The 18820-nt window shown below is 42.3% G+C and overlaps 1 protein-coding gene and 1 long non-coding RNA gene across 7 annotated transcripts in view; one reads left to right on the top strand and one right to left on the bottom strand.

Annotated features, from left to right (window-relative positions):
• The window catches only part of LOC146859984 (uncharacterized), a 566738-nt gene that overhangs the window by 513483 nt on the left and 34435 nt on the right, over positions 1–18820 (top strand). The window lies entirely within an intron of this gene.
• MINDY2 (MINDY lysine 48 deubiquitinase 2) overlaps positions 6802–18820 on the bottom strand; it is a 522239-nt gene continuing 510220 nt past the window's right edge. The window contains exons 8-9 of the mRNA XM_085643751.1: positions 14621–14800; positions 6802–9197 (exon numbers count right to left, since the gene is read on the bottom strand). Coding sequence (XP_085499877.1) covers positions 9075–9197; positions 14621–14800 — 303 coding nt within the window. The 3' untranslated portion in view covers positions 6802–9074. The remainder of the gene's footprint in view (positions 9198–14620; positions 14801–18820) is intronic.

Below are 18820 nucleotides of genomic sequence, written 5' to 3' on the forward strand. Positions count from 1 at the left end.
AGATTCTCCCATTAAAGGCAACCACAGATGTGGCGATTGCCAGGCGTGTGACGACGCTATTGTCGCTGATCATATTGACATTAGGAACAAGCACATTACATTGAATTCAATGACCAACTGCAGGACCACAAATGTGGTATACTGCATAATGTGTCCATGCAATCTCCCCTATGTGGGCGAAACTGGCCGAGAGATTAAAACTCTGATTGGTGAGCACAAATCCAATATTAGGACCATGAGAACATCGGCCTCATTGGTCCATCATTGGCAACAAATGGGACATAAGGAGGTTGATCTGAAATGGACAGTCTTAGAGAAGATTGCATCTATCAAAGGTCGGGATAATAGTAAAACTCGTAAGACCAGGGAGGTTTTTTTGATTTTTTTCTTGATTCTGAAAGGCAAGGACTTAATGAACATACACCATGGGAACAAGCTATCAGAATCTGACTTTCCTGTTCTTATTCAGCACTGATATAATATTGTCTTTCTGGTTTTCACCCCCTTCCCTCCCCCTCTTTTCCTAATTATATCCCTGTTGGGCGATTTTTCTGTCCTGCTTTTTTGTGATTATAGCATCTCTTACTTCATGATGTTTCTTTTGTTTTTTGTTATTTCCCCTAACATGGCGTCCGATATTTCCTTGGTTTCCTTGAGCGCGAACTGACCTGTATGCCGTTACAGTCCTATGTTTATCTCTAGCGCGCCCGTAGGCCGTCACTGTGTACCGTCCATTACGATGTGTGGCTCAACCAATAAATGACTGGGGGAGGGCGTGAGTTTATCTCCTTCCGCCTTGACTTGTTTCCTGGACGGAGGTCGTCTGCTTTTTTTGAAATATCGGGACGCTTGACTTTAACTGCCATTCCAAAGAGGACCTGGCATTCTTCCCTCCTCTCGGGACGCGCCAAGCATTTGTTTCTCGGTTGATGTCCCCCGCATATAGATTTGGCAGCATGACTCCGTGCTAGCCAGGTAAGAGCCATAATCTTTGGTTGTACTCTTTTCTATCTTGCTCTCGAGGATTTGCAATTTAGAGTTTAAAAGGGAACTACTAATGTCCGGTTGTTTAGTTTTTTCAATATACCCCTGGTTTTTGTTTATTTTAGCATGCGCTTTTGTGAACTTTAGTTTGCTATCCAAGATTAACTGATAGCCACTATATTGTGTAATATATGTGTTCACTGGACTATTGTTTTGTTAGAGGTGCCAATTTAAAACAATATATATATCTTTTTACAGATTCGTTCACTGTCGTTTGGTGATCAAGACTTATTATTCGACAAGGTCATTCTGATTTCAACCTTGTATTTCTGGATCTTTGAATATGTTGGAGTGATTTTGTATTTAAGGTAAAACTACAGCCGTATTTGGCTGAATGTCACAGTGGATGATATACATGCTGCGTACCATTTAGTGCATCTCTGTTGATTATTGTTTCTTATCCTTTTTGTCTTTGTATAGAATTGTTTGTGCTGTGGGACCTCTATTATTTTGAGTAGGCCTCATCCTTTCCATCGTCGGTTGTCTAGTATAAGACTCCATTTCTTGGATTAAAAGTATTGACTGAGCCCATATCCATTTGAAGCTCAGTGAGTTAGTATATTCTGTTCCTGTATCTTGCTCCTTTTCCTTATCTGTTTTTTATACTTTTTTTGTGAACATCTTGTGTATATCTGTCTGGCTACTTCTTGAGACCTTTGCCTACTCTATATTCTATAGCATGGGCTCTAATCTAATGCAGAAATATTTTTTTTTTGTTATCTTGGTTTTTCTTGGAGGTTTTACTGGTTCCTTATATATTTTCTATCGGGCACACTTCTTTGTCTCTTGTTTCTTGGATTTTCTTACACTTTCAGTGGTTATTAACACAGGTGTTTCCTTTTTTCATGCACAATGAAAACTTTCTCAAGGTAGAGGTTCTGTGGAAACCGTGGTTCTTTATAAATGATATCATTTGATCTCAGGGGTGAATGCATCTAATTGTGTAATTCTTTGTTTTATAGAGTATTTGAAGCTGTCGTTTTTTTTTTTAAGTATATTGACTGTGGATCCAAGTTATTCACAGTATACACTTGTTGGATCTTCTTCTTTTTGATCCTCCCCACTTCAGTGCTCTCTTCAAACATTTTAGTGCCCTGAGGAAGCTGATGGCTACTTGTTAGCCTAGTACCGAAAGGCGCGTCGGCACCGTGCAAGACAGGACCTAGTGGACTATATACCATTGTGAATACCTGTAACTTGTATTATAGCCCAATATATAAATTCTGGTCTGTCGTCTACGTTTTATACATATGGTTTGCTGTTTATATGAATTGTTTCAAGTGATGGATGTGAGAATGTGGTGTTCAAATGGTAAGTTTGATGGAGATATATGTGTCTGTATTTGTGTATTTTATTGTATAGAGCTCTTTTTGTGGGGATATAATTCTTTGTTTTTTTCAACCGTTCGATTAACTTTGGCTAAATTGTTTACCCTCTCTATTGTCTATGCATATCTAATGTATTTATGCTTTTGTGTGTTTCTTGATTTGCTTTGATATATATATTTTTTGAAAATTAATATTATTTGTATTACATTATGATATAAATACTGTTTTTGTATTATATTTTTGTACTTTGTTATGATCATTTCCTAAGTTTGTGGTTGTTATCAATTGGAGACGTGGCTATGCTCCTCTATTACTAGACGGCAGGTGACATCTTCCTCCCTTCTTCTTGAGGGTGGAATTTTATCTATATTCAGCAGAGAACGTACCTTCCCGACTCCTCCACCCCTGGGGGACCGACTACTAGCAGAACCCGTCCCCGAAAAAGGGACATCAGTCATCTACCAGAAATGAATGAACAATTTCCCGGATACTTTAGGCTCCCTTAGGCATGCCTGGACTTACGATATAGGCAACATTGATGACAAAGAGTGGGTAGAAGCCCTACAGAGTCCTCAAGACATTGCGATCAGAGCCAGATTTAGGTTAATACAACTTAAAGTCTTGCACCGTTCATACTACCCCCACACACTTACGTAAATTGGGGGTGGTACATACCACACAGTGCATGAGAGGTTGCGCACAAGAAGGGATCCTTCTACCATATCCTGTGATAATGTCCAATGATCGATGCATACTGGCGGTAGGTGATGGCAGTGATGTCCAGGGTCCTGCGGGTGGGGGTGCCAATGGACGTTAGGTGGTTACTGTTGATGATACGGGGCGAGGAAGACTGGTCCGACACGTTATATTTGGGTGGCATTGGCAACGGGAATAGCAAAACGAAATATAGCATGACTGGTGCCAAAGAGCAGAGGAGGTGATCTACAGAAGTAGAGGGTGTCTCAGAAAGTGGGAGAAGATATGGACTCCTTGATGGGAATAAAGGGGTGCGTTATCAGGGTTCTGAGTCCCCTGTGGGCTGTAACAAATGCCATAACCGGAGATGGCATGGGGAGGTGAGCAGCGGACATCCCACACCATAGGGAATGTCGTCAAGTAAATTTGGTGTTGTTTGGGATCCTCGTCCTAACCATAGCACAATGTAACATGCATGTAGACCACTGAATATGTGCACACGAAAATGTTTCAGACTTGTATTGTATGATGAGCTTGTTTAATAAAAAGGTTTAAACAAAAAAGCAAAAATCCCATGATTATCGTTCTCTGTTGATCAGGTTCCCAGGCTTTCTACAGACAAATCCAAAGAAACTCCATGGGAATTCCATCTAATTTCTTTCCCATACCACAGAACTAATTACCGACACAACCTCAGTTTGAGCGAATTTTACCCTGTATATAGGGCTAATATTACCCATAATCACTCACTCTCTATTCCTCGTGAGTCCCCCCTTTAGGTCTATGCTTAAGCCCAATAACATCTAGGTGCGCGGAGTAGTTTTTTTTTTTTTTTTTTTTTTACTTACCGCACACAGCACGTCACGCTGTACACCATTTTCTCTAGTTGATGGGGGCTTATCCAGAACGCCAGTACTTTCGTCCCCCGGCGCTGCTTTTCCTATAGGAGGAACTGGTTTCCCCATAGGTATCTATACCTTTTAAGGGTACTTTAAGGCATAATTTAGATATAATTGCCACTTAGATAATCCTGATCTGAAATTCTATATTTTGGTAGTCAGCTCTCCCCCTCGTGACATCGCCCTATCCAGGCTTTCTCGCAGACGCCTTGCTGCATGTAAACATTGTGAGTAGACACATGAACTTGCCTTTATTACATTTTTGCTCTCTTTGGTGCCTCGTATAACTATTTTTTCTGCCCTCATTTGTTCATACATGCAGGTACAGACGTACTGGCAGTTACCCGTGTTTTTATTCTGCTTCACCACTGGTTTAGCTGAGCATTGCACCTTTACACCTTTTATCCACTTTTTATCTGCGTTACTTCATGCTTTCCATTTTTTTTCCCCTTTTTCCCCACAAATTCCCTGGATCTGATACAGATACCCTAGAAATGGCCTTTTGATATCATTTTCATTTCTTTTACAACTAATTTCCTTGCTAAATCTTTGCCCTCTAGGCAGCAATCGTGTCCATTGAGCTCATTTTGTCCTGATGATGGCCTGTTAAATTGTGAAGGTCCAAACGCCGTCAACACATACCTGCAGAAAAAGGGATACTAGTTCTGCAATTACATCAGAATTAAACTTTGGACTTCTATTCATACACAAAATGTATTGATTAATTTCTTTTTGCTGCTCTTCTGTTTAATTGTATTTCACTTTGCACTGTTCACCTAACTCTCACGAGCACTGAGTGTTCAATTTGCATCTTGAACACCTTTACAATTCAAATTTGATGCTGCTCTTAGTTGCATATAAAATTGACTGAATACATTTGACTCTTTGTACCTGGCTATATCTGTACCCTCTTCATGTGTGTGATAATGTAGTTGGTTATAAAATATATGATTTTTCAGTACTGTAAAGAAATATTTGATTAGTTTATTTTCTAGTGATGCCCTTCAGGACATTGTTGTTCAATAAACATGTTAACCTGATCTCTACTGGGTGTACAAGTTACTCCTGTTGTATACACTATATATAACTCCTGGTGAAGGCTTCCACCAGGAGGGGGACCTTGGGTTCCCCCTTCTGGTCCAACACAACCACAATCTGTGAGACAGGCCTATGTCATGGCATGCACACATGATCTGTATTTGTCTATGACAAAACAAATGAGCATTAGGGATCCAGACAACAGTGGGCACTCAGGGCAGGGCTATGAATCTTCACCATGCAGAGGACTCTTCTGTCCCAACACAAGGGTTTGATTGTGTGTTGGAATGGTTTGTGTAGACAGAGAGGATCGACAACCCTTACAGTGATTGTGACGTGTTGATTTTCATAATGTTACCAGACCAGTACGTTTCTAATATTTGAATGGAACTTAATAATATTATAAGATTACCTACTGTGCCAGAGAAGAGCTTAGCAGGACCTCCAGGAAGTAAGAGGTAGTTTTAAATGTCATTATTGATAGCAGAATGAGAAACTCTGCCTCGGATCGGAAAATGTGAAAATGAACAGGCAGAGCCTTGATGATCAATGAAGATTAAAAAAAGGAACACATTTTGGAGGAATTTCATATTCTGCATATATGTCCAAGAGTTGCCGCCTGCTCATCTTAAGCTATTATGTGGATATAATAATTTATTGTCTAATTAATCCTTCATATCACTCTTATACTGTTCCTAAGTTATGCTGAATACACTGAAAGAAACAGTCTACATTTCAATTTTCAAACTTTTTTTTTTTATAGATAGTCCACTTTATATAATGAATTTGCAATCAGAAGCATATGGTTTAAGTTGAGAAGACATACAACACATTGAACCCCACACTAGCAGTAGGCCTAAGCAGAGTCTGTGGAGTTCCCATACACGGAACTCTGCGAAGTGACAAAAAAAAAACTCAGCTAAGCTGCACGGAGTTCCACAAGCGGTGGAGTGCACTACCTCACGCCGTTCGCACTGATGTTTAGCGCCGGGTGTTTGTCCCGTGCTGTAAAATCAGCATGAATGGCATCATGCACAGCGCAAGAGGGTGCTGCTTCTTTCTGCCGCTCAAGTCGGAGTTCTACTCGAGCAGCAGCTTCCTCAACGCGAACGAAGGTTTATCAACGCGTGCGGTAGCGACCATTCGTGTTAAGAAATCTCCCTGGGAAGCAGTCTAGAGTTGGATTTTTCCTCGCTCGCTAACATACCGTTGGCGAGCATGAGCTTGGGAAAAACTCCGCTATGTGAAGCAGAGTTTTTCGGAACTCCACGGAGTGCGAAAAACTCCACGAACGGAGTTCACTGCCCAGGTCTAATTAGCAGGCCAACGTAATGTATTGTATTGTATGCAGGCGTGTACAGTTGTATCGTTTATCAGAATAGTTTGGAATGCATGGGCATGGAACACAATTACATGTATATTAGCCCAAGTGAAGTAACTGTATGATGAATATTGAGAGCTGAAATATGTCTGAAAGTTCACTGGATATAACAGGATGTTCGTCATTATTATTTAATCCAAGAAAAGACTATAATCAGATGGAAGTTTTAAGTAATTTTCCATGAACAATACCCTCAAACTCAAAAAGCACAACATATACAATGTATCAAATAATTCTTCAATATTGTTAACTTGAAGTATAATTTAGTTAGATATGCAGTGGTTACCTACAATATATTTTGTTTAGTTTTATCTACAGATACAATCATACATTTAAGAAAATAAAAAAGCATTAAATTGTTCCCATGAAAATCTGAGAAAATATTAATGTAGGGAGCATTAGCAAACCAAACAAATGTTTTGAGTCATTTATTGACCACTGTAAAGTCCCTTAGGAGAGAAACGTCACCATTGTTCATTTAGAATACATGACAATACCCAAGCTCTACAGTTCTTCTGTAAACTCTGGAATGAATGTACAATTTTGGTGTCTGGGCAATAAATACTTCACTTTCGCCTAGGACAAGAAAAGGTTTAACTGACACAATATGGTAAGAGAAGTGGCGTAATGCACATACAATTAGAAACTTATTTCTAGTTTGCAACTAGCAAGTACATTATTCAAAACCATCTCCCTTTAAATAAAGACAGAGCAAGTGGGGTTAACAGGCAATTATATCGCGCTGCACAGTTCGATTAATTGGTTGCTGCAATTTTGGTTAAAGAAAAGGTTTGCCATTTATTTTGATAAAATAGCACACGCTCACCACTGTTCAAAAAGTAGTTTCTCATTTTCAAAAGCGTTACACTGGTGTGAAAAGGGACTTCGTTTCTCATGCAGGCTGACATTTAATCATAAGATCCTAAAAACTAACACTGTTGTGTAGTGGCTTAAAGCACACAGCTCAGTATTGAGTATAGACCTTTCAAATTTAAAAATCTGCATGTGCTATTAAGATTAAGACAGTAGACAATTTAATCCTTCATAAAGGCATGTTGTCAATTGGACACCATACTGTAGCTTCAGATGCTACAATTATAAGAGAATACAGCTACAGCAGACATCTAAGGGTCAGATCTACAAATCTTGAATGGTACTATAGAAGGCAATGTTCTTTTTAGTTTTAATACCTGAATTTATAACATATTTCTCATAAAACTCTAACAGCAATGTCCATATGTGTAAGCTAAAATGCTCACAAGTTCCACCCTCCTCTAAGAGAGTCTTCTGGCATATAGCAATGTTTTGAAGCAGGCTATCTTTAAAGAGTTAAATATAACATTAAAACAGCAACCATTATAGTTGTATTACATAAATAGAAACATCACCATTATAGTTGTATTACATAAATAGGAACATCTTTAAGGAAATTTGAGAGTTCATTGTCTCTCAACTTTCTTGTCCATGTGATTACAGCAGCAGCAATAATAATAATAAACATGTTTCTGGGAAATTCTGTTATAAAAGAAATAGCAAATTTCCAGCTTTCTAGTTCCTGGCTGAACATATAGCTCAATGTCTCGTTTCAGTCTTGCATTCATAACACTAGTTTCCCCCGAAGTATAGAAATTAGCAATGTTATTTTGAAAAAATAATCTACGTATGCAGTGTTTACCTAAACCTTCTGCCCATCTCCAGAGACAATTGATCACCTATCTTTACCATGGAGAAATATTTTCTCTTTTTACAGACAATGATTTTATTATAATACAACAACCAAAAACATGACTCATCATACATGGAAGGTTAATCTTCATTGGGACCCTAAGACACAGGATACTCACGAAAAAAGCATATGCTAACGACAAGTTACGAAGACTTGAGTTATGTTTCACATGAGAGCTATAGGTAAAGTCAGTTGTCAACCTTAAGAAAAAAATATGCACACACATATAAAACAAAAAACACTCAGTAAGATATTACATATAAAATGCCAGAATCAAACTTGTTCTGAATAAATGCAGTATAGGCACTGTCCCAGTCTTATTTTTACATGTAAATAAATCTTACCCTGCTTGATGTGAAAGAAGTTGCCGCTTTAGAAATTAGCACATCAACGTGATGTTATGTTAGAGCAGTTTTCTTGAAAGTAAGTGCAAAGCAGATGCAGCACTACTGTGTAGAGCAAGGATTTCAGTATCTAGACTTCTGGGCAGATGATATTGATATGACCAATTTAAATATTTGAGGCACAAATGCTACAAATAAAAATGAGGTCATAAGTCTAGAAACAACATAAGACAGTAATTAACATATTTCAGTAAGAAATGTTCCAATACTAACTCCTTAATTTCATTGTTCCCAGAAAGGATGGCACAGCTTACTGATAACATGAAGTAAGAATTCTCACTATGGCAATGCTTTATAAGTTGAACTACAGGGTGAAGCAGTTATGATTCAAACACAAAGCGCAATCAAGTCCAAAATCAAACTTGGAATTCCATCTATGGAAAAGCACTTTGTGACTTTTAAGAAAGTCTGTGAGTATTCAACAGTACCCTTCTCTCTTTGGAAAACAGTTAGGGAATGGTAATCAGGCACAGACGGCATGTCCTGGGTTGTCTTTCTTAAGTCTTGCCTCTCGAGTTTGAGGATGTGCCATTTTTTCCAGGAACAGTTGATCCTTTTTTACAAAAGAGCACAACTATTTTTCTCTTTTTCCTTTTCCCGCTGGTCTTTTCCTTTGCGATCACTGCTTCCTGGAGGTTGTCCGGCTGCAAGTGAGCCATGTTGAGGCATATGCTGACCATCCTAAAAGCAATTAAAAATTTTCATTTTAGTTTAACATATTCTAGTACACGGTTCTTCATAGTACGGCCCGCGGGCCGCCAGCGGCCCGGCAAGCCTTCCTTGGCGGCCCGCGGACCTTGCAGACATCCTACCTGTGTTTAAAAAACAAAAATATTAAATAGTGTTGGCAAACACTGCAGCAGCCCAGACTCTGAGACTCTGCTCTGTGGGGGCCGGGGGAATCCAGTGATTGTCAAAGTGGAGATGCAGGGGCCTAAAGAGGTGAAATACGACAAAGCATTATTAACATGTAAATGGTCTTTTAAAGACCTGTGAAGTACTCGGTGCGGCTTTGTGTGCGCGCTGGGAAGCTGTCTCAGTGTGGCGTTGTGCGCACGCTGGGAAGCTCTCTCAGCCCGGGCTGAGGGCTGACACACACACGGGGTGAGATGACAGAGGGCGACGGAGGAAGGGAGAGGGAGACAGAGGGAGGGAGACAGAGGTTGACAGAGGGTGACAGAGAGAGGGAGACAGAGACGCAGTCTGTGGGAGAGAGGGAGGGAGACAGAGAGGGAGGGAGAGGGAGGGAGAAGGAGGGAGGGAGGGAGGAGGGAGAGAGACAGAGGGAAAGAGACAGAGGGAGAGAGGGATAGAGACAGAGGGAGGGAGAGAAACAGGGAGAGATAGAGGGAGGGAGACAGGGAGGGAGGGGGAGGGAGTGAGATGGAGGGAGGGAGAGGGAGAGGGGGGAGGGAGACGGATTTAGACAGAGGGAGGAGGGAGATGGAGAGAGACAGAGGGAGATGGAGAGAGACAGAGGGAGATGGAGAGAGACAGAGGGAGATGGAGAGAGACAGAGGGAGATGGAGAGAGACAGAGGGAGAGAGACAGAGGGAGAGGGAGGGAGAGATCGAGGGAGAGAGACAGAGGGGGAGGGAGGGAGAGAGACAGGGAGAGACAGAGGGAGGGAGACAGAGGGAGGGAGACAGAGGGAGGGAGACAGAGGGAGGGAGACAGAGGGAGGGAGACAGAGGGAGGGAGACAGAGGGAGGGAGACAGAGGGAGGGAGACAGAGGGAGGGAGACAGAGGGAGGGAGACAGAGGGAGGGAGACAGAGGGAGGGAGACAGAGGGAGGGAGACAGAGGGAGGGAGACAGAGGGAGGGAGACGGAGGGAGGGAGACGGAGGGAGGGAGACGGAGGGAGGGAGACGGAGGGAGGGAGACGGAGGGAGGGAGACGGAGGGAGGGAGACGGAGGGAGGGAGACGGAGGGAGGGAGATGGAGGGAGGGAGACGGAGGGAGGGAGACTGAGGGAAGGAGACTGAGGGAGACGGAGAGGGAGGGAGACGGAGAGGGAGGGAGACGGAGAGGGAGGGAGACGGAGAGGGAGGGAGACGGAGAGGGAGGGAGACGGAGAGGGAGGGAGACGGAGGGTGACAGGGGGAGGGAGGGAGACAGAGGGAGAGGGAGACAGGGAGGAAGGGAGAGGGAGGGAGACAGATGGAGGGAGAGAGACAGAGATAGAGGGAGGGAGACAAAGTGAGGGAGACGGAGGGAGGGAGATGGAGGGAGACAGAGGGAGGGAGGGAGACGGATGGAGACAGAGGGAGAGAGATGGAGGGAGAGAGACAGGGAGAGAGATGGAGGGAGGGAGACAGAGGGAGGGAGGGAGACGGAGGGAGGGAGAGGGAGAGAGGGAGAGGGAGAGAGACAGAGGGAGGAGACGGAGGGAGACAGAGGGAGGGAGGGAGGGAGAGGAAGGGAGGGAGGGAGATGGAGGGAGACGGAGGGAGGGAGATGGAGGGAGACGGAGACAGGGAGGGAGACGGAGACGGGGAGAGAGATGTGTGTATGTTGGGTTTGGTGGCTCAGTGGACGAAGGCGTCTGCTGCAGGGACCTGTGTTCAACCTCATGGTCACAATTTTTTGTTGCTTTTGCCCTGCCCCTCCCCCTCTGACCCCACCCCCACCGGTGCGGCCCTCGGCCACAAACCACACTGTAAATTTGGCCCCCGAGAGAAAGTTTGTGAGTACCCATGTTCTAGTAGTTTTATACTCAAACTTCACATACTTCGACCCAATGATAATACCACAATCTATTACTTTCAAATAACAAGCCCTTTCACGTTTCCCTCCATACTTTTGGGGCTTTTAAGGCACAGAAAAACTACATACCTTTAACAATAGCTCTCCAGCATTGGTATCCTCCACATATCATACCCTTTTAGGATGATAGGGCCACCTAACTGCACTTTGGAAAGACTCCAAATGTTTTTTTTCCTAATACATTAACATGTTTTTACACTTAAACTTTTGAAAAGTATTTTATGAATATGAAAAGTTAAAGAAAAATAAGTTTGAGCTCCAGCAGGAAGTGAATGTGGTTTACTTTGGCTCAGAGAGTTTAGTACCAGGAGTGATTATTTAATTTCTCGATCCGTGTTCAATTACCATCTAGTCAGTTAGAAGGAATTTTTGGTTGGGCAGGATACCTTTGCTAGAGAAGTACTGTTTCAAGTTCAGTAACTTTCAATCTCCAGTAAGGGATGCTTCAGGAATTAACAAGTTACTTGCCTTCAGTAACAATCTTGCTTGTTGATACTCAATGAGCTACAAACAGTTCTGTCGGGTGTAATAAATCTCCTCGAGGGGGAATTGTAAATAATGTTTTTCATTAAATATTCGAAGGGCCTATAAGTGATCCCTCCAACATGTGGGAAACTTCTCCTGACTCCAATAACACAAATCTTTAGAGAAAATTATATCTTAAAACCATGTACACAACACAAACATTAAATAATGTTTTAAATATATTATTTTTCATGTATCAAAACATCTATATAAATATCTTTTCATATTTCTCTTTTCAACGGATGTCCAGAAAACATAAAGAACAATACATCACATACATAGTGAAAATCAAAAATGTCCCAGCGATCACTTTTACAAACATGAGACCTTGGAACCATATATAATAAAAATGTCCCAATTTATTTTTGAGTGTATCCATATATCTTCATTACAGATTCCAAGGATAATTTACATAGGACATAATGTAATGTCAGACGTTTCAACCCTGTGTTCAAGCAAGTGGTTCCAAAGCAATAGAGAACAGAGGGGAGAACGGACACCCCTGTCTAGTTCCTCGTTGCACCGGGATTGCTGCTGATATGTGTCTATTAACCTTAATGCGGGCTGAGGGTTTGTTGAGCAGTGTAAGAATACAAGTCAACCAATCAATAGGATAATAAATAGGCTATGTTCCAGGGGAGTACCAAACACAAGAGGAAGGCAAGGCTTTGAATACAAAACAAGCCAATGGAAGTGACAATAAAGACAACCCATATTAAGCAATGTACGTGATTTATATTCACTATGTTTTCAGAATGTTCCCCAATTAGTGTTTTGGAAACAGGGAAATAAAAACTGTCAAGTAGGTGAGACCTAACACAGTTGATGTTTATTTGAATTCTCTTTACTGCTTTTTTTTATTTAAACAACTAATACAATTAGAAAGAGGCACTAAGCCCCTGAGACCCCTAAATTCCCAACTGAAGATGCCAAAAAGAAATGGGGGTCAAATTGTGAGAGTTCTTATGAGAGGCCTTTTTAAAGTATAAAGGACAATTAGCTTTTTAAAATGTACTCTGAATGTGTGTGATCAGAGATGTAGGATTCCATAACAACTTTCTTCACAGTCTGCCAGACATGGCAGTCATATATTGATGTATTAGGATATTAAATGAGAAGATAACTGGAAGATAGACGAGACAAGCTTATAGGTAAGATGGTTCATTTGTTTTGAAAAACAACCTGCACTCATGTTCAACAAATGAAAGGGATGATCTGACAAACTTCTACAGTCCAAGGAGACCTATTTTTCCACAGCAGAATGCTGCTGGCAAGAGCTCAGAGTGAAATCGCCTGCCCTTCCTAGTGGAAAAAATGAGTGGAGGAGCAGCCATCAGTCACCTTACAACTGAAATTAATAGCTTGTGAGAAGCATTGCTGGAAGAGCGTAGCTCTCGGTCTTTAAATCCACAATCTGATTAAATCTATCTTTGAAATGTGAGAACTATTCCGAAGTGGGCATCTTGAATGAGCAGCTTCTGTATCTTGAAGACCCCAGAACTTTGTTCTTCACCCCCTGGTGGGGCGAGATAGATCCTGCTGGACCAAATCACTTGGTTGTAGACTCTGGGTGTATGCAGACATCAATCTCCATTTCACTCTTTGGTGGACTTCACAGTTGAATAATTAGGCATTTTGCAGAATCCTTTGTGGCAAAAAGGATCTCTTGTAATATCATGGCCTCTAGATATCTTACTCTTCTCTTGCACTGGATCATCTCAAAGGAGGACAGACTTTTTCTTTCATAAAGACAAAAACATGGTGTTGTGACAAGAACACTGCCTGAATGATGTTTAAGTGGCTTTTGTTGATCGATTGTGTTCTTTATTCCAAGTAAAGGTACTTTCTCTTCCAAATGACACAAGCTGCGATAGTAGCGAATTTGTAGAAGCCCTTGTTTTGTTAGCCATAGAAAGGACGAATGTGTACATTTGTAACCAGAAAGCTCATTTGTGTGATAATTTGAGGTTTTCTATTGAGTTGAAACATATCTCATTCCTACAGGGTACTTTGCACTAGGTCTGCCTCCGTTTCTTCTCTGACGAGAGTAACTATTCCTCAGTTTGTGCATCTGGTTACGACAATGAATTGAAATGTTTTCTTTTTCAATAATGGATTTTGTTACAATCTGTTTTATCAGTATTTACACTAATACACTTTTTGTACTGTTTCCAAGATAATTTTACACATTTGTGCATCTGAACTATTTTCAACTTAAAATAGTTTTTTTCTGTGATACTGGAAATAGATGGGAACATGTTCAGGATGTTACGTCACCCACTGAACTCTGGTTACAATAGACACTAGATCCCTCGCTCAAGCTTCAGATGATAGTGTTAGAATACTAAGTTGTCACTCATATCTTGGAATTAATGCTTTGGTTGTGATGAATAAAGTTTGCATGGAAATAAATTACATAACAGTTTTAACTGCTGCTGTAGGCTTTTTACAAAGGCCTGTAAAGACAAGTGTTGTTCTGAGTGCTACCTAAAAAGAACTGTGCAGTACTTGGTCTTCAAATCCAGATGCATTTTATCCAGTGCCTAGGTTTATGCGATCAGGCTTGCCACCTTGTATTATGATTGGAGGACAATCATATGCCACAAGCGGTCTTTTAATAACAAAACACACGATTTATGCCACTACCATATCTAGAGTGCATGGAAAAATAAGGCACTCTGTTTAAAAGACGGTGCAAGTAATACTTTATCGGATGTTAGGACAGGAGGAGGAAGAAATCCGAGGAGAGAAAATTTAAAATTGAAATTATGATTTCAAACATACTATCAAATGCAACTGCTTTCCTGTTTACCTGGGGCTGTGAAGAGACATTGCCCTGCTCCTGTTCTTGATAGTATTGGGATGCACGTCTGTCTTCATCCTCCTGGAGTTTCTTGGCCAGCTCCAAGTCACTTATACCTTCTGGGATATGCTCCCAGTCAATATCTTCGTTCTGCTGCTCTTGTTGCAGAGACAATGCAATCAAATAATCCTATACAGAAAACATTTTCAGTTATTGCTCAAATCAAATGGTGCAAAGCCAACAAGTATCTGATTCAGAATAATTACATCATTTTTTTTAGTAATTTTCAGGCTTCTCCGTTTATTTATCTTGCATTTCTTCCATTATGTGGTATACGACTAAGTTAAGAAAACATACCATGCGTTTAAAAATACATTTGTCTTTTTTTGGGTGGAAATAAAATGCATTGTTTTACAATTACAGTTCAAGACTGCAGTTCAGTTGGTAGCTGTGCACTAACAAACATAATAAAATTCCTGAGATGTCGTAGCGGTCAGGATCACTATTCAGTTGCAAGCACCACTAGGACATCCTTACCTCAACAGTTCTAACAGTACTTAGTCTATTCAAATCAGTCTAATACTCTTAAAGCACCGGGCAGACTAAGAACACATTTCTACAGAGTGAATTTTCAATTTTTCGGTTCCATGCCCAAACAAACAGGTTACTTACCTTTAGTAAAGCTCTTACCGGATAATTACACTCTTAGCTAAATAATTTCTTACAAGAAATTATATATACATAATTGCATTGAATACCGTTCTCTGACACATCACAGTTCATAAATATAACTTGTTGCTCATCACCTGTGAAACCTACTCCCAATCTAACTGCATATTTATCACCTTGTGATTATTCCCACCACCCCTCCCTTCACCCCCAGGCGGCATAGCTATAGGAGCTAGAAAGAGGCGCATGTCTGCACAAGCATTTATTTACTGTGTTACAGGAATGGAAGAGTTCATCAATCAGTATTTGTATAGCGCTGCTCATCGCCCGCGAGGGTATCCAGGCGCTAGGTAGCAGGGCTCTGTCAAAAAGCCAGGTCTGGAGTCCCTTCCCGAATTCCTCCAGCGAGGCTGATGCTGGGAGATGAAGGAAAATGCCGGTCCAGGATTTGGCAGCGAGGTAGGAGATGGGATGGCCTCCGCTGTGGTTTCAGTGGAGGGGCTGTGTCTGTGCGAGGGTGATGGAACGCAGGTCTCTGGATGTTTGGCAGAAGTTCAGGCGGTGGTTAATGTATACTGGTCCAAGTTTGTGGAGGGCTTTGTAGGCATGGCAATATTTTGAATTAGCATCTTTTCTGGACAGGGAGCCAGTGGAAGTTCCAAATGTGTGGGGTGATGTGGGTCCGTTTGGGTAGGTTGAGGAAGAGTCTGGCTGCTGAGTTCTGTATCGTCTGTAGACTCTTTAGGAGTTCGGTGGAGGTTCCTGCGTACAGTACATTGCCGAAGTCCATCCGGATCATGATTAGGGCTTAAGTGAAGGTTTTCCATGTGTCGATGGGGGGGGCCTTTTGAAGATTCTTCTGAGCATGCGGACGGTGTGGAAGCAGGCGGAGGCGACTGCGTGGATCTGCCTCTTCATGGTGAGCTGATTTTGTGGATTGGACAGCTCTCTTGTATCACCAGTCTACAGCGCGGGTAAAAACAGGTGGGATGCCTGTATCGTGGGTCAGGGAACGAGACAGGGCTGCCCCCTTTCCCCATTGCTGTTCGCCCTGGCCATGGAGCCGCTGGCAGCCTGGGCCAGGACGGGCCTGCATTTTTCGGGGCTCCAAGTGCGCGAGCAACTTCATCATATCGCACTTCATGCCGATGATCTCTTTAGGTTTTTGGCTGACACGGTGGGTGCCCTTCTTAGTGGAAAGACTATTGGGAGACCTTGGTACAATTGCCGGCCTTAAGGTAAACTGGGCAAAGACTTGTCCGTTTCCTGCTGCGCCTACGACCGAAGGTCCATCAACTACGCAGGGAATACAATGGGAGCGTCAATGCGTGACGTATCTCGGCACTTGTATTTCTCATACCCAAACCAACCTACTGGAGGGCAATGTGGGCAGGGCCATTAGGGGGCTTAAAGGTTGTATCGAGTTTTGGGGCACTCTTCCTCTCTCGGTAGCTAGGTAGGTGGCCCTTCTAAAGAGGATAGCACTCCCCAGGCTGTTCTACTATTTTAGGACGCTGCCTATTTGGATTCCGGTCTCTGTTTTTAAGCAGCTTCAGTCGATGGTGGTTGGGTTCCTTTGGGCCATGGGCAGACGGAGAGTGGCACTTAACATGTTGATGAGACCGAGATCGGAGGGCGGCTTAGAGGTCCCTGACTTTGAAACGTATTATTTAGCGGCGCAGTTGCAGTGGCTTACACAGACAGTAGCACGGACATTTCGGGGCCCAGGCGGCATGGATGGGAATCAGGTTAATAGACAGACGCTTTCAAGAATAATATAGCAGTTGCCGCTCTCGGCCTCCTCTCTCACTCCGGGAGATCTCAACGAGGATGGCGCTGTACTTCCTTATGAGGTATTGCAGGACAGATATGAGTTGGCCCGTGGGGACTACTTATTTGGCGCTTATGACGGCGATCCAAGCACATTGGAAAGTGGGGCTCAGAGAACCACCAACCTCAATGGCTTGTCAATACGTAGTTCTGGCAGCTGGCACCATTAAGGTGGTTACGTGCCTGTACCGACGAATGACACACAAGAGGCTAACCCCACTGCTATCGCTTCGACAAAAATGGGAGGAGGACTTAGGCGAGGTCATCCCTGAGAAATCGTGGCACAAGCATGGAAAAGCACTAGGAACGCATGATTTCAACTGATGCACTTTTTTTTATACTCCACAGGGCTCATCTTACACCAGCAAAAATTTATAAGTGTTTTAATGTGAATTCGGCAGTGTGCCCGCGCTGCAGTACGGTGGGAGCAGATTTCTGCCACATGATGTGGGGCTGTCCTCAGCTTGGAACATATTGGGAGGAGGTGGTAACACTCTTGCAGGATGTCACAAGTAGGGGCATAGAGTCCACTATAGGCCTTTGTTTGCTGCATACCACTAAGAACAAGATAACTAGTAAATTCATAGACTTAGGGCTCCTGCTGGTGAAGAGGGAAATCACAGCTCACTGGAAGGCCAAGAAGGGCCCTAGTTTTCGGAGATGGCAAGTCGAGTTTCTTAAACGGCCGGAATGGGAGGGGACTACGAGATTGCAGTTGGCGACCCGCACTAATAGTGTAAAGGCACTGGAGATGACGAGGGTCTGGGAGACACTAGTAATGTTATTAAAAATCCCAGATACGGACTCTGATGTGGAATCGGGCGCGCAAGATTTAGATGCACTGCCCTGAGGGGCTGCCCTACTCTAGGGGGATGAGCACGTTGGTTATCCGCATGGGAGCTACCTCTTACAGCAGAGAACTGTGTCATTACTTGATGTTTTGTATTTGACTAATGCCAGCACAGCTGGGACTTGTTACCACAAATAACTGTGTATAGTTGTTAGGCCAATGGGGAGGGGGGCGGGATAAGAGGTAGGGGAGGGAGATTGCATTTAGCAATGTCAGGTTCATGACAAGAGGGTGTATTTCTCTTATAATTCATTGGCAGGATTGATTATTGCAAATGAGCTAGCATCTTGCGCTGCAGCGAATCATGGCTTGCAGCTCCCACGGAGTGCGGTTTATTATGATAAGAGTATCTGTCCGATATGTGTGATAGTCCTCAACTACAGTTAAACCTCATTGCATGTTAAACTGATTGCACACTTACCCTGATATTGATTATAATTGTGTTGTTTGAATTAAAATAATAAAAATATATTTTAAAAAAAAAAACGAACAAAGAGAATGGCCAGAACATGGGCATCTGCTATTTGCACAGCTTGTGTTTTGTTGCGCTTTTTTTTCCAGCACAAAATGCATCCTTGCGTAAAAATGGAGATGAGGATGCATCTTAGGCTATAATATAGTGCCAAATGCCAGTTTTGCATTTATTAACATACATTTTTCTTTAGGTTTTTTAAATTTCCTGTAATTGCCATCAGTGTGTGTTCTTACCTTGTTATTGGACCTGTCAAGATGTTACTTTACAGCACTTGCTACCTTTATTGAATCTATTTTTAAGCAGCCTCAATATTTTCATATATTGAGAAAATAATAAATGGGTATCTGAACAAAAAAACATCTGCAAGGTGTAGATTCGTGGCTCT

Source organism: Triturus cristatus, chromosome 3_1, assembly GCF_964204655.1.
Source record: "Triturus cristatus chromosome 3_1, aTriCri1.1, whole genome shotgun sequence".
In the NCBI taxonomy this organism is placed as follows: Eukaryota; Metazoa; Chordata; class Amphibia; order Caudata; family Salamandridae; genus Triturus; species Triturus cristatus.